Source organism: Chionomys nivalis, chromosome 11, assembly GCF_950005125.1.
Source record: "Chionomys nivalis chromosome 11, mChiNiv1.1, whole genome shotgun sequence".
NCBI classification, from domain to species: domain Eukaryota; kingdom Metazoa; phylum Chordata; class Mammalia; order Rodentia; family Cricetidae; genus Chionomys; species Chionomys nivalis.
The window spans coordinates 12,980,517-13,004,653 of record NC_080096.1 but is presented as its reverse complement, the minus strand read 5'-3'; the positions used below and the strand labels follow the sequence as shown (position 1 = coordinate 13,004,653).

Sequence of the window (24,137 nt, the reverse complement as noted above, 5' to 3'; positions counted from 1 at the left end):
TGAGGGGGTTGGGGAGATGACTGAGGACTCTTGCAGATGACTCAAGTTTGATTCCCCAGAACGCCTATCAGGCTGCTCACAATCACCTGTAAGTACAGCTCCAGGGACTGTAGCGCCCTCTTCTGATCTCCTTGGGCACCTGCATGGACATGTTGCACAGACTCACACACACACACACACACACACACACACACACACACAAAATGGAAAGTAATGAACTCCGTTTTAAAAATATTTTAAGTGGACCATGATTCTGGATGCTCAGCACTTGGGTGGCAGAGGTAGGTGGAGCTCTGAGAGTTCAGAGTCAGCCTGGTTACATAGTGAGTTCCAGGACAGCCAGGGCTACACAGGGAGGAGACCTGGGAGCTATGAGGCCTCCTGCAGCCCTTTGTAGGAAGGGGTTTGTGTGGTGCCCAGTGGCTCCGAAGGCCTTGGACCCTGCCGGTTAACAGACAGCTCGGCCCAGGGAGCTTTTCCTATAATGGGATTTGCTCAATGGGATTTGGCCTGGAACATCAAATCAAATCCACATCTGGGGTAGGTGTGAATGGTGGCTCCGAGTCCCTGGAGGCCTGTGAATCAAATGGTTTCCATTTCATCTGCCTGAGAGCCCCTTTCCAGCAAACAGACAGGGCAAAACCTAAGAGAACCGGGCAGCTACCATGGAGGAGAGGCTTCAGCCAGGGTGGTACCAAGTCATTGCTGCAAATGGTCTCAAGCAAATGGGTTTTCTACCCCTAATCTGTAAATGGGGAAACTGAGGCACCAGGGAATGGATTTCATACAGCTGGTTAGTGGCCATTCCAGGGTCTACGCCTGGGTCTCAGTCTCTCAGGTGGTGCTCCTACTAGATTTTGGGGTCTTCCCAGGACTAAGGGTGCAGAGCCCTGGGGACCTCTGCAGGAAGTCTCTCTGTCACAGAAGCAGGAAGCATCTTGCCCACAGTGGGGCCCAGCGGAGGTCTGGGCCTGCACACTTTTGAACTTGAGGAAGTACTGGTCTCTTGTGGTAATGTACACCCCCTCAGGAATGCCGAGGCCTCTCCCGGGTGGGGTTTGCTTTATCTTGGTGACCTTGCTTCCACTAATGTATTACTTCTTGGTAAGGTACCGTTACTAACTCAAAATCAATACTGACCTCCACATCTGTAAGGTTTTATCTGAAGGCAAATCTCGGGGCTGTCCGTCAGCCTGACTGACAGCCTTACCTTCCTCTCTCTTCCTTTCTTCCCCCTTCACCACCAACCCCCCCACCCCGTGCGTACTCCACCCCCACCCCCTTCCCCAAATCAGTCCCAGCCCAGACCTGGCTAAATCAATAAGGGGCCAGCCTCACCCACCCTCTTCTGCCCCTGGGGAGAGGCCTGCTGCTTTCAGGGGTGCCCCTCCTTCCAACAGCCTCTGCTCTGCAGCTCCTCCTCTGTGGACGCCCCGACGCGCTCCCCTACTTTAAAAGGGGATGGTAGAATGTAATTAATTCCCTCCGTTCCTGAGCTGGCCCGAGGGCCTGGGGACCGGAGAGCCTGAGCTTGGAGCTCTGCACCCTCTGTGATAACCCAGCATGGCTTGGGGAGCGGAGTTGAAATTAGAGGTGTCATAGCTAAACCAGGGCTGTGTGGTAGGTAGGCTCAACTGTCCTACCAGATCCAGTTTCATATAGTCCAAGGCTGCCCCAGAACTCCTTGTGTAGCTAAACGTAACCATGAATTGCAGAGCACCCGGCTTGCAAACAGGCACTCCTACGCCTGGCTTCGGGAACGGGTCTTTTAGTTTAGACACTTGAGACCACGTCGCTGAGCCCACTCTGCCCCCACCCTGACCCTCACACTTTCTTCCCCTCTACCCCTGCTGCAAGCTCTTTAATCTACCAGGTCTTGGTCTTCTCATCTCTGTGATGGGAATAACACTGAACTCAGTTGCCTAGAGTGTTAATGTGAAGAGGATGCAGTGAGGATGTGCCCAGCATTCAGTCAGTCTGGCTGTTCTCCCTCCCTGCTGGTTCTGCTAAAACCTGGGTTAGAAGGGAGGAGCAAAAAGGGGCCCTGGGACCCCCTGAGATGGAAATGAACCTTAGAGAGTACAGCCACCTGGGTGAATGTGTCCTTTTCGGCTCTGTCTTTATGTTTCTGGAGGAAGCTTGGCTCTGCTCTGGGATGGGTCCGTCCTATCTAGGAGTTGGCTGCAGTCTCCAAAAGGGAGCAGGTGCGACACTTCAGCAAGCCACACCCCCTCAGGTATGATGATACTCATCATTAGAGAGGAGGTGGCTGGGAGGATTTGGGGTAAGTCTATGAGATTTCCTAGACTTGGGCTGCTGGGACACTCACATTTTGGTACAGGCACATATAGTCACACAGATGGGATAACTTTCTTCTGATCCCCAAGCAGGTTTTCCTGCTTTACCATCAAGAACACCCTTTTACCTCTGCAGGCACATTTTAGTGAAGGGCTTACTGCCACCCCCTACCTGCCACCCCCCACCCACTCCTACTGCCACCGTCCATCAGACTATGTTTGGTCGTAAGGGACTCTCTGATGGGGCACAAAAAATACTGCTCCTCCAGCCTTAGGTCTAGCTCCATCCCGGGCTCAACCTCTTGCTAAACACATCACTGTGACTTCCGAAAGTAGCCAGGCCAGAGTGGGGACATACGGGTGACAGCCTGTTCCATTGCCAGGAATGGAAGACAGGGCTTGTTGGGGGCTGTGCAAAAATGTCGCTGTTCACTGGTATCACCTGCCTGGATCCTGGGAACATTTTTTAATATCCCCAGGTGACTCCAATGGGGATACATTACAAGTCATCTCTGTGCTTGTTACACAGGTAGCCTCAAATCATAGCCAGGGCCACTTGGGCAAAGACATGGAGTATACACAAGACACATACACATACAAATGGACATGTGCATGCATATATATGCACATACACAAATATGCACACATACACACACACGTTAGGTCATGAGTCATCCGCATACCGCACAGAGGCAAACTGATCCACACTTAACTCCCACACACCACAGCCTCTCACCTCCACGTTCTCCAGTGCCGATCTAGGCATCTATATCCCCTCCTCCAATCTCAATACACGCAAGCACATAGACACACACACAAACACACACACACACACACACACACAAGCATTCCCTCCTGCTGGTCCCCTGCCTCTCTCCAGCTGGGATTAGAGCAATCGAGAAATCCCCCACCCAGGCAGCCAGCTACCACTGCTCCCCTCTCCCTCTCCTGACTCTCAATTCTCTGCTAAGAGGATCTATGCCCCCCACGCCCCCTGTGGACTGCAGTAATGGGCTTCGGGTGCTGACTCGGAACTTCCAAACAAGATTTCTCCCAGGTCTCCCCAGCCCTGCCCCTTCACCAGTGTATAGGGGCTACACCCCATCCCCCACTTCACATGGAAGCCCCACTCTTGCCTCCCTCCAGCCTCCAGAGAGTTCTTCAATTGCTGAAGCATAGCATCCTCCAGTTCCCAGAGCCTGTCCCTGTCAAGCTCTACTCGGTAGATGAGGAAATTGAGGCTCTGGGGCTTGCCTGGGGCCAATAATAGTGAGATCCCGAGCCCTGGCTTTCAGGGCTATGCTCTTGTCTTCCCCTGTGCTGAGGTATGCTCTACCAATCAGCTCAGCCGCTCAGTATGGTGTTTACTCCATGTGTATGGGTCACACGGGAGTACTGAGTGCACATTGTTGCTAGGTGTGCATATGTACGGTTGCTGTGTATATATGTGTGTATACGTGGGAATACCATATAGAGGATTTTTGTCTGCATGCGGACATGGGTGTGAATATCACATGTGTGTGAGGGCTATGTGTATGGAAGGACTGAGTGCATGTTCTCATAGCTGTTCACTGTGTGCGTGCATGAGCATCAGATGTGCGTGTGTGTGCACAAAGGGACTATCGTATTCAAGATGTGTGTGCACAGGGGAGCATTATACATTCCTAGGAGAATCTTTTTGTGCTTGTGTACATTTGTACACATTTGTGCACATGGTACTACTTATCTGTGTGTACATAGATATACTATTTGTGCACGTGTGAGTACACCTGTGAGTTTGGTGTATGTGTGCAAGGTAAGGGTTGCAGGCAAGGTCCCCTAGAGTGAGGAGGAAGGGAAAAAGGGCTCTCCCTCTGGGATCATCAGAAGGGATCCAGGGGAGACTTTGGAAGGCCCTCCTGGAATCCGAAGGGACTGGAGAAGGCCCGGCAAGGAGAGCCTGTCAAGGAGAGCCTGTCGCCATATTGGCTGGAGCCTCACCTCACAGAGGCAGCCCTCAGCTCTCCTGTAGCCCCACACTCTTCCCAGGCTCAGGCTGATGCTGATCCATCCTATGTGCTGCTGTGCATATGTCAAACTCACCCACACGTCCACAGCACACACCCAAACATACAAACACCTCAACACTAATGCATTCTATCCAGGCCATGCGCCATCGCCCTGGATGGGCAGGGGCTGCTTGGGAACAGACTGGGTGTCTGTAGGTGTCCAACAAACATTGGCTGAACTGAGCAAGTTCAGGAGGAAAACAAGGACTGGAGGTTTTTTCTCTCTAGCCCAGGCCTGGCATGTATCTGGCTTGCTTAAATGAAAAGCAAAAGGGGCAGGTTTAGTGGTGTGCTTATGCCTCCCAATCCTGAAGATTCTCTAGGGACCCCTCCCTAGCCCACAGAGCTAGGGAGGCAGGACAGGAGGTGTGGATGGAATGACCTCTTGCTGGAGGTCAAGAACATATCTAGACATCTGGTATTTGGTTGACAAAGTGCCACTCTCCTGATATCTGGAGACATGGTGGAGGTTTTAGCCATCCCTCCCTGGGCAGATCCTTAGGCTGGCCTAGGTTGGGGGTGTCCACGTGGGGTGGGGGGTGGGTAAAGAAGGATAAGATGGAAAAGCATCTCTGATAGCTGGATAAACACGGCCAGGGGATTAGAGCGACTGCCAGGAGCAGTGGCAGAGGGGTTGGGAAGGAAGGGACCAGCCGATCGCCGGGAAAGATATGACTATTTAAAGATAATGATTGCATAAATTTAATTAGCAGAGTTTCACGCGGCAAATGGCCGTTTTGTAATTAATGTAGCCGGCCTTACTAAGCATGAAAGATCCCATCGCTCTCCCCTCCTTCGCCTGCTCCCCCTCCTCTGCTGCCCCTAATGAAAGACAGAGAGCAAGTGACAGAAACAGTTTGTCAGCGGCTCCAGGTGTCAGGGGCCTAATTGGCCAAGCTGAGGGGGAGGAGGCGGCAGAGGGGTGAAGGAGAGGGAAGCAGGAGGGGTCCGCAGTCCCCCCCCCCCCGTGTGTGTGTGTGTGTGTGGTGTCCCCTTCATAATTGTCAGAGAGGATCTGTAGATTGGTGGTGGCAGGGACTGAGTGGTGGCAGTGAGGCCTCATTAGTGTCTGGGCAGACAAGCTGGCATGCATCACAGTGCGTTAGGGACCCACAGCCATGATGGTTCAGGCCTGCTGCTCGCCCAGAGTGCCAGTTCCCCATAGCAGGGTAAAAGGACCCATGGGTCTCACTTTCTTCTATTTGGCCCCTGAAACTGACAGGCCCACATTGCTAGATACCTACTGTGTGCAGGTAGCCACTCCTTCCCACCTACTATGTGTGGGCAATCAGAAAGACGCCAGGTCAGGAACACACACTTCAATCTTTCTGAAGTGGGGCTGTCCCTCCACCCAGCAGACATCTTTGAATGATGCCTTGATGGGAGATGAAGCCTTCTCTGGACACCTCCTTGTCAGCTCGAGGAGGAGCCTTGCATACACCCCATGGCCTTGACCCCATGAAGTATAGGCCTAATGAAACACAGCTGATTAGGGGTTGGAGCAACAGCTCAGCAGTTAAAGCACTGGCTGTTCAGTTCCCAGCACCTACACCAGGTAGCTTAGAACCACCTGCAAGTCTAACTCCAAGGGATCTGGTGCCCTCTCTGGCTTTCACAGTACCTATACACACCTGCATGGATGGACTGACGGACACACACACACACACACACACACACACACACACACAGTAAAAGGAAACAGAGGCTTACCGAGATCAGTATGCTTAGTTCCTTGTGGGTACCATAAGGTACACTGAAAGCCAATCCCATTCCTAACACCTACTGGAGGGAGGCGGTGTGGGGCCAGCCCAGATCCTGTTCCTACTTCACAGTGACTGAGATGTCTCACGGGCTACAGAGCAAATTCTTCTTGTGACATCCCTCCAGCCACCTGTTCCCAGGGCCACTCAGCATTTCTTTCCTTCCCTCTGGGTGTGGACATATACACTGATACACATGGGAGTGGAGGCCAGGTGACAACCTTACATGTTCCTCTTCTGTGACCCCACCGTGGGTTTTTTATTTATTTATTTATTTATTTTGAGGCAGGGTCTCTCACTAACATGGAGCTAACCCGACCCTCCTGTCTCTACCTCCTGACATTTAGATTACAGGTACTCACCACCTTTCCAGGCATTTGACACGGGTTCTGAGGGTCAAACTCAGGTCACTTCCTTTCCCCTTAATGTCTTACAACCTCCCTGTTGCCCCACCTCTCTCGTCCATTCTTGTTGGCTGACCAGATGGTGAGGCAGAGAATGAGTAGCCACATCCATCTTAGGCTGTATCCGTGAGACCGAGGCCATGTGCAACCTGCCTCTCTGACAGTGGCCCTTAAGGTTCTTGTCATTCTCTCTGTTGCAATCTGCTATCCTCAAACCCACAGCCCATGCCCTTAGTAAGCCTGCCCTTGCCCACCAGTTTTGTCTGTGGAAGGCAGGGCAGGGAGACCCTGAGCCAGCCTGGCTCGTAGAACTGAAGCAGGGTGGGGAGCAACCACCCTCTCCCAGACCAAATTCAATTTCAAAGCTTAATGGGCTTGCAGAAGAGCCCAGTGAACTCTCTGACGCAGCTCCTTGCCGGCTGGGTGGTTCTGGGCCGGGCCACCGAGCGCGCGCCGTGGCTAAGCAGGGAGAGCCCTGGGCCCCATCAAGAGTGGCGGGGGCACTGAGGGAATGAAAAATGTCAGAGCAAATTGCTCTTGACAGCGTTAATATCTGCACCTCATAGCAATAATTACATGTAAATAAATAGCAAAATCACACTCAGCTGGAGGCAGCTTGGGAGACTGCGCGGCTAAGGACCAGCTGAGGGCCCGTGGTGCTCCGCTCCACCCGTTTGTTTCTTCCTCTCTCAGCACCTCTGCTCCTTATGCCCCTCAGCCAGCACAGAGTAGAGAGCTGAACACCCCAACCACTTACACTAAGGAGAACCCGGGGGAGGGAACCACTGGGGTTCCCTCACCCCACTTTCTCAACCAGCCTTCATGGTTTATCTGAGCAAGCATCCTTCTACCTTCTCCTTCTTGTTGTTTATTTCATCCCCAGGTTTCTGGGACTCCTCTGAGCTCTACCCAGTTGACCTATCTGGCTCCCTCCTGCCTTGACCTCTAAAGAGCTATACCTGATCCAGAACCTTCCCCTAGATTCCCTGTTTGTGTCTGTGACTTGTCTTGGTCACCCAGACTTCTTTGCTTCCTCTCTCAGACTCAACACCTAGTAGGCCATCACGAGCCATGCAAAGTCACAAACTAAACATGGTGGAACTTCCTGGAGACCAAGGGTCAATTTGACATGATGCTAACGTCTCATGGCTCCAACACTGAAGAGCTAACACATACTTTAAAGGTACTGGGGCCTCTGGGGAAGCACTGTCAACTACAACCTGGGGTGACTGGAAGATACCCTGGGGGTCCCAGATAGTCATTCCTCAGAGATCACCAATGCTAAGGAAGCTCCAGGGAACATTCTAGAGCCTCTAAACAGACCTGTCTCTTGCTTCTGGAGTTCCAGGGCCTGCAAATTTGTTGCTGTGGTTTTGTTCAATTGGATTAGGGAAGTCGGCAAGAGCTGAGCCTGAATCCCCAGTCAAGACACAGTGGAAGAGGCTGAGAAGGCAGAAAGTAGAGGCTGGAGGGGAAGGAGGGAGGGGGCAGCCATGAGAGTATTTCTACCCAGGCAGGTGCTCCCATGCTCAGTATGGTGAGCCCAGGTGGATCATGTGCCTGGAAAGAATCCAGAGTCCCCTTCCCACCCCCCCCAACTCCTAGCCCCTCCCCTTGGCTCCCTTGTTGCTTTCCAGCAAGCAAGTTCTAAGCTGAGACAAGGCGTGCAGATGGCCCTTCTAGCGCCTCAGACACCCTGCACGGGGCAGAGAACGCTGTCTCCATTCTTCCGGAAACAAACCTCCTCTGTGGCGCAGCCCCCACGCCCCCGCACCTCCTTGTTTAGCGCAGAGACTAATCCACTTATCGAGGCTAAGGCGCCTGTGAATCCTCGTTTGATAAAGGCAGCTACAAAATTAGCAAAAAAACGTGCCCACGGCATGGAGGAATCCATAGCAAACAAACAAGAGGCTGGGGACCGCGCTGAGATGTTGTCTGTTCCCATCCTGGGGCGGGAGAGATGCGGCTAGAGATAGGGGCTCACTGGCTGGGATGGGGATGCTGATGGTTCAGTTTATATGGTTATACAGGAAAGGGAGGGACCAGGGAGGGGACAAGGGGGGGAACTAGAATGCTATACTAATATCCCCAGCTCCAATCTGAGCCCCCACTCCATGACCCTGGAGTTGGCTGCACTTCTAAATATAGCTATACATAATAGAAATCATTGTCTTCTGACCGCGGACTCAGACCAGGTACACATAGAATCCTCAGAGAACCTAGGACATTAGCAGCACAGAGAGGTCAAGTCAGTTGCTTAAGATCACATAACTAGTAAGCACTGCTTTTTATTCAAAGAATGCTCTCTGATTCGACGTGATCAGTTTTAACTCTAACTGTGGTCCCCAAATCTGACAACAACCTTCTAAACTTGCCAAGACCCCCTAACCTTGGCAGTACTTCCAGCTATGCAGGGTCTCCTCTACTGCCATTCTATGTTGAGACTACAGGTCCTCAAGGTTTGGGGTGCGATCTGAAAACTTGGGTTCCTTCCCATATCACTGGTCTGTACCCCATGTTCATGGGGGATCCTAGGGAAGGGAGAGACCAGAAGAGGATTCGAAAAGGCCAGGCGGGATTCTGTACTGCCCACCCACAGCCAGCCATGGCTTGGGGAAGAGAAGGGGGTTCCAGGGCTAGGAGGTGGTGACATTAATCACAGGAAGCATCTGTCAGGGTACTATCTGGAACTAAAGGAAAACACTCCGCGAAAGGGCAGGACTTCTCACCTCAGAGTCCGGGAGTTTGGGGACCACCAGGACTTTTGAGGTTCAGGCCTGGCAACTCTGAAAAAGGTCCCTGCTCTGATGTGTGTGTGTGGGGGGTGCAGTACTACCTGGAGATTGTACCAATGCTAGCTCTAGCAGGTCACCCCATCGGGCTACACAATGGGCCCGTGTTGCTACTGATCTGGTGGACAGGGCAGTCCAAGGTTACACAGCTGGGTGCTGGTGGGGCTGGAATTCCAATCTGTGCTCTTCTGGCTACAGAGTAATGCTGGGTGCGTTCCTCACCGAGCCCTCCGACCCCTCTCAGCACATGCGCTCACCCCCCCACCCCCACCCCACCCCACCCCCCGCCATGCTCTGGGCCCTCCTTCCCAGACTCTTGATCTCTACCTCACTGCAGGAGGGCTCTGACCCTCCATCAGCCTTTGCCACAGTGCCCTTGCCTCTCCTCTGCTTCTCTCTCCCTGCCTCTGCCCCTGTCACCAAGCCCCAATTCGTCCCTCTGCTCTTAGTCTTCTGTCTCCTCTCCCCCCCCCCCTCTTCTTTCCATGACTCTGTATTATCACTCAGACCCACCTTCCTTCTCTCTCCTCTGGTTCATCTGTCCAAACATATGGACGTTTTCTTCTTTGTTTCCCTCTGTCCATCCCGCCCCCAATATGCTTCCTGGTTGAACCTGGTCCAGGAGGTGGCCAGGACAGCTCTTATAGATCTCACGGTTGAGGAGCCCTTGGGCTAGCTGTTTTACTCCCTTGCCATTTCCTCTTGGCCCCTGGGATCTGGGGCCTGGGGCCTTCCTCTCACATGCCCTTCTTTCTTCACCCTCCGCTGCCCAGGGTGGTGTAATCTAAGTTGGGTTGCTGGGAGAGGAAGATTGGAGAAGCCACCTGGCCGGCACTGCTCACACTTTCGGGGCACAGTATCCCTGGGAATCCTCTAAAGAACAGCCTAGATCTGAGCAGCAAAGGTGACAAGAAGCCTGTCCCTCCTACTGAGATGGCCCATCGGAGGGAAGGGACATTTGCCCCAGAGTAGATCTGGGTTTGGAATTCTGACGTTGTCCTGGCATGCTGGCCTTGGATTTCACATGAGTCAGCAAAACAGACAGGCTGACAACGGGTCCTGGTCCTCAGTCACCATCAGACCACCGTCAGTGGGGACAAAGCTGGGTGTGAAGCCACATGCTTGTAAGCCATTTGAGGAACATAGTGAGTTCCAGGCCAGCTTAAGCTACAGGGAGAAAAAAAAAACCTAATCAAAAAACAAAACAAGGCTTGGGATGTGGTCCAGTAGTAACACAATTGTCCAGCACCTACCTCCAAGGCGCTGAATTCTGTGCCCAGCAGGGTCAAAACCAAAGAGAACCATTACTTCAGCTGCTATATACACTAATCATATATCAGGATGTGATATGCGGCTCAAAGCAGAGCAAAACCCCAATGGTGGCAGCTACTTCACCCCAGAGACAGCGAGAGAGAATGAAGTTGGCTGGGAGTCGGGTGAGCCCCCTGGGATGCTGGAGAGTTTCAGGCTGGGAGGGCACGTCTGCGGCTGGAAGGGAAAGGGAGCCCTTTGGGTAAGGATCAGGGACTTCTGCCCCTGGGCACCACATCTCAATTTCAGCCTGGACATGTCCCCTTTATGATAAGACACTTGCCAGGGCCCTCATGGGACCTTAATCCTCTGATGCCTCTGGTCAGACAGCCCTGGTCTGATGAGAGGGTCTCGCTCATTTGGCCTCAGGCCAGCTCTGCTTGGCAGTCCTCTGGGCCTGGGGAGCTGAGGTCTGTGCTACAGCAGGATGGAAGGACAGAGAGAGGGCAGGGTGGGTCACCTGTCCCCTTGGTCATTACTGTCTTACCCACAAGGCTGCTGCTGTCTCTGTTTTGGACCCATGACTAACCAGGCTCTGTAAAGACATCGCCCTGGCTCAGCAGCAGAAACAGGTTCAGAGAAGCCTAATAACAAGTCTCTCTGTCAGCCAAGATTTGGGGCCTCTCCAGGTGCCATGTAAGACAGAGGCTATTCCAGGGTGTCGCCCAGCTCTGAGAAGTCTGGGAACAAAGTGTCAGTGCAGTTCCCAACAGACTCTACTGACAGGCAATTTTGTTTTTCCTTTTCGGAGGGAGTGATGTGTGGTTGTAGTTGTGTGTGTGTGTGTGTGTGTGTGTGAGAGAGAGAGAGAGAGAGAGAGAGAGAGCTGGCATGCGCACATGCATGCATGACCACACACATTTGCACATGTGCGGGTGTGTATTCACATGCCTGGGTATACATGTGAAGACCAGAGGTGGGTAAATGGATATCAAATGTTTTCTTTTTTTTTATTTTTTCTTTTTATTTTTTTTAAAAATGTTTTCTTTTTTAAAGAAATACTTATTTATTTTTATTTTATGTTCATGTAGTGCCCACAGAGGCCAGAGGGGCCAGAGGAGCCAGAGGGCATCAGTTCCTGGAGTTAGAGATTGTTATGAGCTTCCAGGTGGGTGCTGGGAATTGAACCCGGATCCTCTGGGAAAGCAGCGCTCTTAACGGCTGAGCCATTTCTGCAGCCCTTGCAAGTATCTTCTTTAATCACTTTTTACCTTATGAGACAAATATTCTTACTAAACCCGTGCTTACTGTTCAGGCTAGACCAACTGTTCAGAGAGCCCGAGAGGTTTTTCTCTATCTGTTTCCCTGGACTGGGGTTACGAGTGTGCACCATGTCACACAGAGTTTTAGGTGGGTGTTGGGGACTGAACTTGGGTCCTCCTGCCTCGTGTAGTAAACACTTTGCCAATTCCAACTGAGCCATCTCCCCAGCCTGAGGGAGAGTATTGTTCTGCATCCCAGGCTTGCCTGAGATTCGTGAACATTCCCCTGCCTCTTCCTTCCAGGTAATGAGACTGCTGGAATGTCCCACTTGCACTCACAGTCATATTATAAAGAAAAGGGGGTTGACACGCCTTTGAGGTATACAGGTGACCCAAGCATATGAAACCAGGGAGGCCTTTGGCAGGTCTCCAGCCATGCTGGGCAATATTGCCAATATTAATCCAGTGCTCTGGGGTGCCAGGCTGCCAATGGGCTGCCTCAGATGCTTAGTGCCATCTTGAAAAGCAGGTTCCTTGTGCCCCACTGCAGACCTGTCATGACTGTCATGGACCAATCTGGGAGTTGAATTTTAATAAACACCCTAGATCCTTTTGATGCCCATCTCTGGAAAACCCTGGTGCTGATCTTCTCTCTCTTGCCTGTGAAGGATCTGCTCTGCTTGCATCATCCCAGCATTCACCGGTGCTCACTCTCATAACTTCCCCTTCCAGCCCTGGCTGTCAGGACTCCTGAGCCGAATCCAGTTCCTTTGACCCTTGCTTCTGCCACCAGGCACACAAAAAGCTCTCTGTGCCAACACCATGGTGGGAAGTTGTCCATCATGGGGTCCCTGAAATTTCCTATCAATGTGGCTTTTCTAGACCCTATTGCCAAGGACAGAGAGCCCAGACCAGCCTCCTAGAGACCTGACTGTCATGCCAAGAAGTTATGCCCCCGGGTGGGGGTGTCTAGGACCCACCGACCACCTCCTACTTTATCTCGGGCATGCCTTCCTCTCTGAAGGCTTCTGTCTCAGTGTTGGCTTCTTGTTTCTTGGAGGCAGGGCCCAAACAAGGCTGGTCCACTTTCTGTCCCTAGTACTAAGCATTTACCCAGTCCCTGCAATGTGTAAAGCTTTGTGTTGGGGACACAGGACAACAGACAGCCTGGACCGCGCTCTACAGAGGGAACAAGAACTATCCAGAAAGTTAGAATGCAAAGCTAGTGCTGCAAGTACAGGAACGAGAGAGGCTGGGGGAAGTGGAGGGTGAAAGAGCTGAGGACCAAGAGTGGGCAGGCTTTGCTGGAGGCAGAGAATGTTGGAAAGAGGGAAAGTGCCTTGGTGGGAATGGGACAAGGAGGATTCCAGAAACTGCAAAGAGAAGGGGGCCTAGCCAGTATCACCCGATACACAACCTCCTGTCTTGGGTTTGCCCACTGATGTTGGTACCCAGAGCCGCCCCCCATCCTTGGTCTGGGGACCAGGCTGGTTCTCAAAGCTGCTTCTGCTGCCAGTTGACTTGCTGCTGCACGGGATCCCAGGCTGGGCAGCAGGAATTAAGCAGGCTGCGGAGCCCAGTGAGTCCTTATCTCGGGGAGACAGTTGTTGGGAATCACTTTGACTGAGTGGTTTTGTCTCCCCGCATTTTCCACTGTCAGGCGGCCTCAGGCCATGGATCAAAGGCGCGGCAGCCGAAGCAGCAGCGGAGCGGGAGGGGCCTCAGCTGCCCGCCCCGCCTCCGTCCGCGTACCCATCCCGGTCCTCCCGCTCCCCACCCCCACACAAGGCCTGGGGACCCTGTACCCAGCTCGGCCTTAACGCAGTATAGGTTGAATGAGCTGCCTAGAGAGATGAGGAATCCTGGCAGAGGTGGAGGAGAGACTGAAGATGAGGAAGAAGAGGCCCTCTGTTGAGCTAGGGAAAAGGAGAGGTGTAGAGAAAAATGAGAGATTAGGGCAGACAATAAGGGTGGGGACTGGGACTGCCAGGAAAGAGGGAGGAAGAAAGGAAAAGGATCTGAACTGAGGAATGAGGAACGTCCTGAAGGAGAAGGGCCTGCACCTGTGTTCAGGTATGCAGAAGAGTAAGATGGGGCGGGGGGGGGGGGGATCCAAGAGGATGTGGGGGTGAGGCCCATGAATCAAGAGACAGTGGGGCTGGAGCCGAGGAAAGGATGGGAACAGGAGAGGAATGAACAGAAGCCACAGATACACTCTTAGCAGCTGTGTGTCTGAGAGAACATTCTGGGCTGGGACCTCAGGTGAGGGAGGTATGGGAAGAGGAAAGAAAAGGCTGCCCACCTTCCCTGGAAAGTGCAGGCAGAGAGAATCCCCACAGCCAAGGTACATAGGAATGAGATCCCAGTCTGGCTTGCTCTTTGGAGGGTCTCCAAACACACCTGGGGGAAGCAGCCCAGACCTAGCTATCCCCAGGAGTTTCAAACCAGGCAAGAGTCTCCTGTGCCTCTGGCCTTTGCTTTAGCAGAAAGAACTCTGTGGGTGGTCGAACAAAGGAACACCTGTCCCAAATGAGAAGGGTGCTAAAGGAAGTGTCCCAGCTGGGGAGAGAGCCAGAGCGGTTAGGGGAGACCCTTAGTTAGAGAGGAGCCCGAAGCTGAGGGAACAAGATGGAGACCAAGAGCTGCTGAGAGCTGCAGGGAAGGAAAGGGATTCTCAGAAGCACAAGTTTCAGCCTAGACAGACACTGTTTCCTTGCGACCTTGGTCCCCTTGTGGTCCTCAGCAAGGCACACAGGCTGTGCAGGTGCAATTTGGACACATTGTTCCTTAGACTTGCTTTCCATGAGGGGATGCTGAGGCACGAGAAAGGCTGCCTGGATCACACAGATGTGGGCTGACAGTGCTGCAGATACTCTTCCCAACCTCGGCCCTTTTCTGTTCTCTGGTCTTCGGTTGTCTCTGACCTCTGCTATTCTCTTCTAGAGCGGTCTGTGACCAACTAAGGTCAGAGAGTCCCACTGAGGGCTTTGCAAGATCCTGCCAGAGAGCCAGAGAGGTGGCTCAGAGGGTGAAGGATCTTGCACCAAACCTGAGAGCTGAGTTTGATCCCTAGGACCCAGAAAACCGACTCCATCAAAGTGTCCTCTGGCCTCCATATGCATATGTACACTGTGGCGCTCATACCATGTATGCATGTGCACATGCATACAATAAATAAACAAATAAATATATATTTTTCAACATCTCACCCATCTTTATGACATGCCCTGAGGAAGAGCAGTGTGTCTGGGGCCAGGCCGGCTGGATTCCGGTCCCGGCTCTACCCTGTGTGTTAACTTTTAGACCAATTGCTTAACCTGCTCCACACCTCTCTCTGCCTCCACTCGTGATGCAGAAATGATCCTAGGGCCTCCTCCAAGGGGATGTTTTAAAGATGGACTAAAGTGGCCCACATACTGGGCTCAGCACACATCTGGCCTGGGGTGAGCATGCAAAAGAAAAAAAATGTAATCATCATTATTACTACTTAAAAGCACTTGTCTAACAATGCAGGCACTTTCCATATGCTGATAAAAACTGATAAAAGCCTGAGGAAGTAGGTTAGCCCAGTAGGAGGGGGCCCAAGGAACATTTTCCAGGAGGAGTCGTCTAAAAGACTAAACGGGGCTGGGTTCCAGGGGATGGTGGGATGGTGGGGAAGCCGGCCCTATAACAGGGGCAGCAGGTGCAGGGCCAGGAAGCAGGAAGAGTATGGCCCTTTGGAGACTTTCAGTGTGACCCCCCACCTCTCCTTTGTGGGGTCCTTGTGGCTTCCAGAGAGTTCCCGCTTCCACTAGGAAGCCCAAGAACAGTTCTCAAGCACCCCCCCCCCCCCCCGGCCAGCCTGTAATATTAATTGTTAACCTCCCTCATTTTCTCTCCCCTATCTGCCCTGGACCTTCTCTCCCCGAGTCCCTGCATCACCCAGAAAGGAAGAGAAATCGGTCATTTGCGTTCTTTCCCACCAAGCCAAGCAGCTCCAGAAAGCTAAACCCTTGGCCTTCTGGGAAGCTCAGCAGCCCAAGCTGGGGTACTGGCATGAGGTGGGAAAACGAGGCCCACAGCAGGGACACATCTCATCAGACCACAGAGTGAGTCTGAGATAAAGCTCGGAAAGAGTTTAGATCTCTCAGTTTTTCTGACCAGTGACTGCCTGGGTTTGCAGAGGATTGGGCATAGCAAGACTTCTTCACAGTAGGATCTCGGCTCAGAGTGGGAGAAGCAGAAAGAACCCAGTTATTAAGTCCCTACCTTGCAAAGGAGTGGCAAGGACTCTTTTCCTTGAATTTCTTTCTTCTTGCCTTTCTTTAGCTAGGTCGGCCTTTAACCTGACTGTAGCCTAAGCTCAACTTGAACCTCTAATCCTCCTGCCTCTACCTCCTGAGTACTGGGATTAGAGGTGTGCACTACCACGCTCTGTTTCCATGGTGCTGGGGATGGACCCCAGCTTCCTGCATGCTAGGCAAGCACTGTATCGACTGAGTTTCGCCCCCAGCCCCCCACTTAATTCTAAGGCTACAGATGAGTGGTGTGGATGAGGAGAGAGAGGCCCAGGAAGTTCAAGTAGGTTGTGGTCACACAAGTAGAGAGAGGAGCTGGAACGGAAACCCTGACATGCAGACTGACACCGGTTCACACTGCATCTGTTATTGGCTGTCACAATCTTTGCTATGATGCAGCCCTTCTGTCTTGCATATCTCCTCCACTCTTCCTGCTGAACCAGAAAACCCTCAGGATTGTCCACAATCAGTTCTCCAATGGTGTTTGTGTGTGTGGGGGGGGAGGGGAGTGTCATGGTGAGGAGAGGAGAAGGTATCATCCTCCCCAAAATGCACCTCGCTGGAGCACAAGAGTCTTCTCATCCCTTCTTCCCAAGCCTCCCCGTGTACTGTGCCCAGTGAACTTGACAGGCATCATGAAGAATTCAAGTGCAGACCAGATGAGCAGCTGCTTCCAAGTCCCTGTGGGAGCCGATCTCAGCTATGCCTCATCAAAATTTGCAGGCCTGGGGTGGACCAACCATTCCTGGTGACCTACTATGGTCTGGATACTGAGAATGACGAGTGTCACCAAGCAACAGTGTGTTGAGAAACATGGAGCTCCCTCAGCCCCTGGAGATGTGGAGTTCCACAGAAACTCTTGTCCCTCCTGGTGCCTCTGGCCCCACACAGGAACAGAGGGTAGCTCTGGTCACAGTTCTCCAGGGGTGCAGGGGGATACTTAGATAGATGTAGTTATTTCTATAGTGGGCTAAGCTGCAGCTCTTTCGGGTCTCATTCCGAAAGAGGACCAGTAGACTCAGCCATTGTCCTTTCAATCATCAAAGAGTCCCCAGTGTCACCCTGAAAGCCAAGCCACAAGTCATTCACCCTGATCAGCACAGGCATGGTACCCACACCTCAGCTAGCTATCCGGAGGTTTCCCATTCTGTTTTAGGGAGTCAGTTCCCACCCCTGCCCCCCCTTGTTCCCTCCACCCAGGATAAAGGGCAAGAGCAGAGACATAAACAGAGCTCTGTTTTCACTGGAGGCGGCTGCCCATTCTCTCCCTGAGGACCAGAGCTGTGACCTCTGATGGATGAAAGCAGGTGGTTGTGTCAGGAGCAGCAGCCAGTGGGAAATAACTCAACTTTTCCACGGAGGTGGCTGACCTCGGACAAAGGCAGAACGGCTGGATAGCAGGCACTGGCAGGGTCTGGGCCCTGGCAACGGAGGCTCAGCATATCCAGGCCAGGACAAAATCTGGCCACCAAGACCATTGGCTCATACCTCTGCAGTGGCTAATTCCTTGCCAGAGCTGGTCAGACCCAGAATGCTGGTGGGAAGGAGAGATGCGAGGGACCCCTGGAGAGCACAGTGATGGTGACATGTTCCCCAGCTGCTGCTCCATCTGGCTTTAACTGGGGGCTGGCAGGTGTGGCCTGCATGTCTAAGAGATAGGCTATTGCTGGGTATGGGGAAAGCCAGTTGATGAGGGCAGATGGGAAAAAAAAATGATACTGGGCTTTGGATCCAACAAAGTCCAGCCACAGACTCCTGGTCCTGTCTGGAAACTGACCCCTGACCCTACACTGGCACTACCAGTCATGATGAGAAACGGGGCAGGGAAGGAAGGGTGGGAATGATTCCCTTGACTGTCCCCTGACCCTGGGAAGCCACGCAGAGTCTGAGTTATCTCAGCCTTCCCTCTTAGCTCGCCTTCTGGGGAGCACAATGGGGTGCCTCCCGTGATTTCTGTACAGCAGTGCCGCCTGCACCCCAGCATTGCTATTTCCAGGTTGGGTCGACTGAGCACATCAGGCTGTTCTAAGGAAGAGACCAGCACAGCCATTTCCCGGCCAACCAATAGGGCTGAGAGAGAGGGCAAGGAAGGGGGAAGGAGGGAGGGACAGTTTGGAGGCTGAGGCATAGAGGTGTAGAGAATACACATTTAACAAGCACCTACTATGTGCCAGGTCCTTTGCTCAAATCTCCGTTCTCCTCTGAGAAGCAGGGAGAATGTCCCTGCTTCCAGGTGAGGCAAATGAAGCCCAGAGAGGTTAAGTAAGCTGCCCTGGGGTCACACAGCATAGTAAATAATAGAATCAGAACTTGGTGTCTACCTTGAGGTTTCTTCCTAACCAGCCAAATTCCACTTGTGGGGCCTGAGTGGAAGGTTCTCTGAGAAAAGGGCAGCATAGAGACCCTGTGCTAAGGCAGAAGGAAGGAAGCCAATGCTAGGAGAGACACCTAAGAAGGGAGGAGAAGGAAGTGCTGGGTGGGAGGGGGTACAGAGGAGACTCTGGCTAGGGTTAAAGCCCTGTGTCCCTACAACCTGCTAAGCCCAAGAAATGAATTCCGATCCCTCCAAATCCCAACCTTGGAAGATCTCGTTTCAGGGGAGCGGAAGATCCTTCACGCCTCCTCCCGATGCCCGGGTAATGCCAGGATGCCCCCAATCTGCTTTGAGGAATGGAGGATTAAGAATAATAAAAAAATTGCAATAAAATATGTGTGAAGGAGGGGGTAATTGTGGACAAACGCAGCATTCAAATTCATTTTTCAGCTCTTTTACACACCATTTCAATCTTATTTTCTGCTTGTTAATGAGATCTTGTTGCCTGGGCTAGGCAAACCTTCCAGTATCAGGGCATAATTGCACGTAATTTTCTCTCCTACCAATGATTTGCATCAGGTTTTTAAAAATTCTGGGCTATTGAACACCCCATGATCCCCCCTACACCGCCCCTTCTTCCTGCCTCCATGTCTCTCACTCCCTCCTCCTTCCTCATCCCTGGTCCAGCAAGACTCATTTTAAATGCTTATTAGAAACGCAATGTCACCAATAAAGGGGTGGGGACAAAGAGGAAGTGAGAGGAGAAAGAGGCTGGAAGTCTCTTGTACAGGTGAAATCCTGTCCCAAGAGTTAGCGGACTGCCTTGCTTTCATCTTATTGAAGGTCAGGAGTGGTGTGGTTCAGAGGTCAAGTAGATCTCAGTCAGAACCCCAGTTCTACACTCACTGGCTCTGAGGCCCTTCTGTGAATTTCTTAACCTCTCCCGAAGACTACCTCCCCAACAGGAGAGGTGTTGTGGGGCTTGAATGTCCTCAAATAGACCAGATGATTACATGGGCTCTGGTGTCAAGCATCTGACCTTGCTGGTCTGTTTCTCCCTGGAGGCCTTGGACTGTGATGGAGGGCAGAACTGGGCCCCTGCCATTGAGAAGTATGTGGGAGTTGACATTTGTCAATAACCATGCAGTTCTGAAGCTCTGTCTCAGGAGGAAAATAATACTGCCGTTTGAGGATGCCGACTCGGAATCCAGATCTGCCCTTAGTGGTCCCTGTAGCCTTGGACCTCAACTTCCTTGTTTGAATCATCACACAAAGCTTCTCTTACATAGACCATTGTATCAACTTCATGGGGCAGATACAACCCAAGAGCAAGGTGGACTCTGCAGACAGGCTGTCACAATCTTAGCTCTGATGCTTTCTAGAACCTGGAAGAGACTGGTACAGCACCTTGGATGGATGGATGGATGGATGGATGGATGAATAGATGAGTAGATGATTAAATGTATGGACGTATGAGTGGATGGATAGATAGGTAGATGGAAATGTATATGGAGTAAATGGGTGGTTGAATGGAAATATGAATAAATAAGATGAATAAATAGGTATGTGGATAGGGGGATGGATAGACGGACGGATTGGGTAGTGTGGTGAATGGATAAATAGGAGGGAATATGGGAGGGTGGAAGGGTAGATAGGTAGATAGATAGATATATGGATAAACTGTATTATGGATGGATTTGTGGATTTGTTGGTGAGTGGAGAGGGAATGAGTGGGCAGGTTGTTGGATGGGAATATGAATAAATGAAAGAGAAGATAAATGGGTGGGAGGGTAGGCAGGTAGATGTATAGACATGTGGATGGATGTGGAAGTAGATTGATGGAAGGATGGATTGGATGGTAGATATATGAATGGATGGATGGACTTGGTGGGTGAGTGAATGAATGGATATATGAATAAATGAGATGATGGCTAGATGTGAGGCTGGTTGGGTAGGATGATGAATGGATAAATGAGATTGAGGGAGGATGGATGGATGAGTTAGTATGTAGGTGGCTGAATGGATGGATAGATGAATGAATGGATGGATGGATAAATGGGTGGATGGATGGATGGATGGATGGATGGGTGAATGGATAGATGGATGACCATGGATGACATAGTCTTCCCACCCGCAGAATGGAAGTCATAAGACAACTGCCAGAATTCTAGGAATGGAAGCAAGTACCACATTTTGCTACTTCTATGCCTGGCCTGAATTCAGCATTAACTTTGTGTTGATGGTCACTATAATTAGCATTGACCTATTTATTCATTTATTTACATTTATACTGCTAGAGGTCAAGTCCAGAGCCTAGTGCAAGGTCAGCAACACTGTCTCTGAGCCACACTCCCTCCCCCAATCCGTTATGGTGCCGTATAACTACTCTAGGCACAGGAGGGAAAAGGAAGAAGGAGCCAAGAAGAGGAAAAGACAAAAGGGCTTGCTTTGCTGAGATCATGGGCACATGACTCATGGCCTACCTACAGACTATTTTGGAGGGAACTGTAAATATGGAGAGGGTCAAAGAAGAGGATGTGAGGAGTGAGAGTGAGCTGTGACCATGTCATCTCTGTGACACAGCAGCAAGAGCCCTTGACTCAGGGTCTAGAGTGTGACTTTGCGAGACTCTTGGCACACCAGGCCTCCCCGGACCTCAGTTTCTACTCCCAAGTCCATCCACCAATGGTGGGTGAGAAGGGAGCACAGGGAATGACTCCCCCCCAGATCCCACAGGTGTGTCCTCAAAGAGGCCCAGCATAGGCCCCCTGCCTGCAGCCTGAAATCCCCTGCATGGCAGAACGTCGCCCCTGTCCTGACTCTTTTCTTGGGTTCTGGGTGGATATGTTTGGTTGCTCGTCATAGCCTCTTGACACCTGTCTCTACAGCCCACTGGGCCCTCAACAAGGGAGGCCATCTCATCAGGACACCTGAGACAAGAAATGTGTCTCTGCCATGCTTCTCCTAAGGTCAGGGGTCCTGCTTTGCCATCAGATTGGGACCCTTCCATCAGGCTGGTCTCTTCCTTGTCCTGGAGGTCTTTTACGCTGTTCTTGGGAAGAACCGGAAGCAAATGTCCATCTTATCTACTTGCAGTACTGAGAACCTGAAGGACTCACCTTGCAAAGGCTGCCTGCCAACCTCCCTGCCTTCCTTCTCCCCTGTCCCAACAGTGTCTCTTGTAGCCCAGGCTGGCCTTCAGCTCATTATGTAGCTCATTATGTAGGGGAAAAGAGATGTTAGCTAAAGCATGGAAGAGGTCTGTTTTCCCACAGGCAGCCACAGACCACCAGCAAGATATGCATGCTGGTCCCATCCCTAAGTTTCCCAGCTTCAGCCACACAGGACCCCCTTTGGTTTCTGGAAAAACAAAAATGCCTTCCAACTTGTATGGCTAACACTATCCAGCTGTCAGGGACCAGATCTCTGATTCTGGGTGATAGTGTGCTAATCTAGCTCAGCTCAGGTGACACACTCCTAGGGGGCCTAGATGAACCATGGGGGAGTTTCCTATTGGGGTTAAAGGACAAGGGATGTCAATTTGTACTATGAATTGTCCTCCCTCCCTGCAACAGATCCCTCCCAAGACCCCAGAGCCATGAAGATGAGAGTTCACTCTGAGTTAAGTGGGGACTTTGAAACGTTGAGACTTTTGACTTCCAGACTCCATTCAAGCCTTGCTGTTCTGAGGGTACCCTTGCAGCCCTAGGTCAGTTATCATCATCAGTAGATGGACGCACACGCACGTAATCATCCACATATCACAGCTGTGTTTCTGGTAGGCTATTAGGAATAGATTCTGTAAACAGGGCAAAGCTGAGGTACCCAGATGTACATTGGCCCCAGAGCAGCAGAAGGAGAGTCTCTGCCTCCCCCAAAGACTGCACCTTCTCCTGCATAACACAGCTGTTCAGATCAGTTTGCTCGCCTTGCCAAGCCTGGCCTCTGCAGACAGGAGGAAGAGGGATATAGCAGGTGGGAGGGAGAGTAAATTTCCTTCCTCAGGGGACTTGGGAGCCTGTTGCAACTACAGAAGCAAGCACAGCAACTCCTAAAAAAAAATCACTCAGACTCCAGGCGTCAGGTCTGCTTAGCAAACCCACCAAGAGCCACTCCAAGCTCTTTGTTATTGTTCCATCTTTTTCCAAAGCCTTGACTCCATTAGGTCATGAGTGACTGAGCCAGCAAGGACACGCCAATGAACCTGAGTTTCTAAGTTCCAATCTAGAGTTGAGTTCCTGGCCCAGCACCTTGGCAGCAATTCTCTCCACCAATAGGAGTGATCCCTTTCTCCCAGTGATTGGTCACTCCTGACAACAAACAAGGCATGGAGTGTCAGCTGGATCTAGGAAGAACTCTTGGTTCTAGATTCAAACCTGGTGCCAGCCTCCCCCTGCTCACTGTAGGAAAGTGCCTGGTGCACATGAAGGCACCATGGGTCAGTTATCAAGCCTGGAATGGCTGTTGGGCCAAGAGTGGTTCCTATAATCAGTCCCTGCTGATTTGGGCAGCAAGAGGAAGGTCAGTCCAGAGCCATGATCACACACAGGCAAAAAAAGGAAGAAGAAACATTCGTTTCCCATTCAAATTCTCTCAGGGTCCCCAGGCCCAGAGGCTTCCCAAGACCACTGAGTTCTGAGTAACATATTTCCCCTGTGGGAGAGAAACAGCCTGGGTTACCCTTGACCCCTTCTGGTTGGGCCAGCAGGAGTCTGGCAATGAGACTCCCCAAATGGAGCAAAGAGGCCACCTACCTGAGGAGACAGGCCGTTGCTGACAGGATTCATGTGGTTGGAGGGGGCCCCCGGGTTCATGAAGCTGTCCGAGTAGCTGGAGAAGCTGTGGCGGGCTCCGTAAGCAGAGCTGGTGTCAGCTGCTGCAGCGGCTGCAGCCAGTCCACCCTGATGCATGGTTGATGGTGGAAGGGGCTGGGGCCTGTGCACTGTGCTGCCGCCATCTGAGGAGAGACCCAGAGAGGTCCTAAGCAAGTGGCAAAGCAGCCTTGGGACCCTCCCACCCTGACCTGCCCTCTGGAAGGAAGGGACCAGCTTCTCAAGTGACTTGGATTGAAACAAGCTGGTTCTCAGGCAGTCCTATAGACTGGCCGGGGCTTGATTGCCATCCAGATGACATCTAGATGACCTCCAGCAAATTGCACACAGATAGGTCCTGGTGCTTTGTGTTAGGTATACAGTAGATGCTCAATAAATGGATTGTGAGTTGCACCTGCCAAGGACTATAGTCTACCTAGACTTGCCCTGTTAGCATTTTGAAGGTCATGCTAACCTGTCAGGTGCCTTCACTCACGCTGGAGAAGGGTTCAAAGCAAGAATGAGTTCTAGCTTCTGGGGAGAGGGGACAGGGGCCTTTGGGGTTCAGTCAGCTTGGGCTAGAGTCAAGGTCAATCAATGAATGAACTATGCTTAAATTCTTTTCCTTTTTTTAAAACTTTATTTATTTATGTATTTTTGTGTACATGAGTGCTCTGTCCTTATGCACACCAGAAAAGGGCACCAGATCTCATTACTTGTGAGCACCATGTGGTTGCTGGGAAATAAACTCAGGACCTCTGGAAGAACAATCAGTGTTCTTAACCGCTGAGCCAGCCCGTAAATTATGCTTGAAATGATTGAACTAGAGTTGGTTTTGCTCGCGACCACTCACTACACTATTTGGCTCAGTAGCATCCCTCTGCACAGGGACAACTGTCTCCAGCACTGGCTTGATTT

At 51.7% G+C, this 24,137-nt stretch overlaps 1 protein-coding gene across 2 annotated transcripts in view; it reads right to left on the bottom strand.

The window, feature by feature from the left end:
- The window catches only part of Pax7 (paired box 7), an 89,878-nt gene that overhangs the window by 12,332 nt on the left and 53,409 nt on the right, over positions 1-24,137 (bottom strand). For both annotated transcript variants that reach the window (XM_057784807.1, XM_057784808.1), the window contains exon 7: positions 23,163-23,365. In XM_057784807.1, the coding sequence (XP_057640790.1) occupies positions 23,163-23,365 (203 nt within the window). The remainder of the gene's footprint in view (positions 1-23,162; positions 23,366-24,137) is intronic.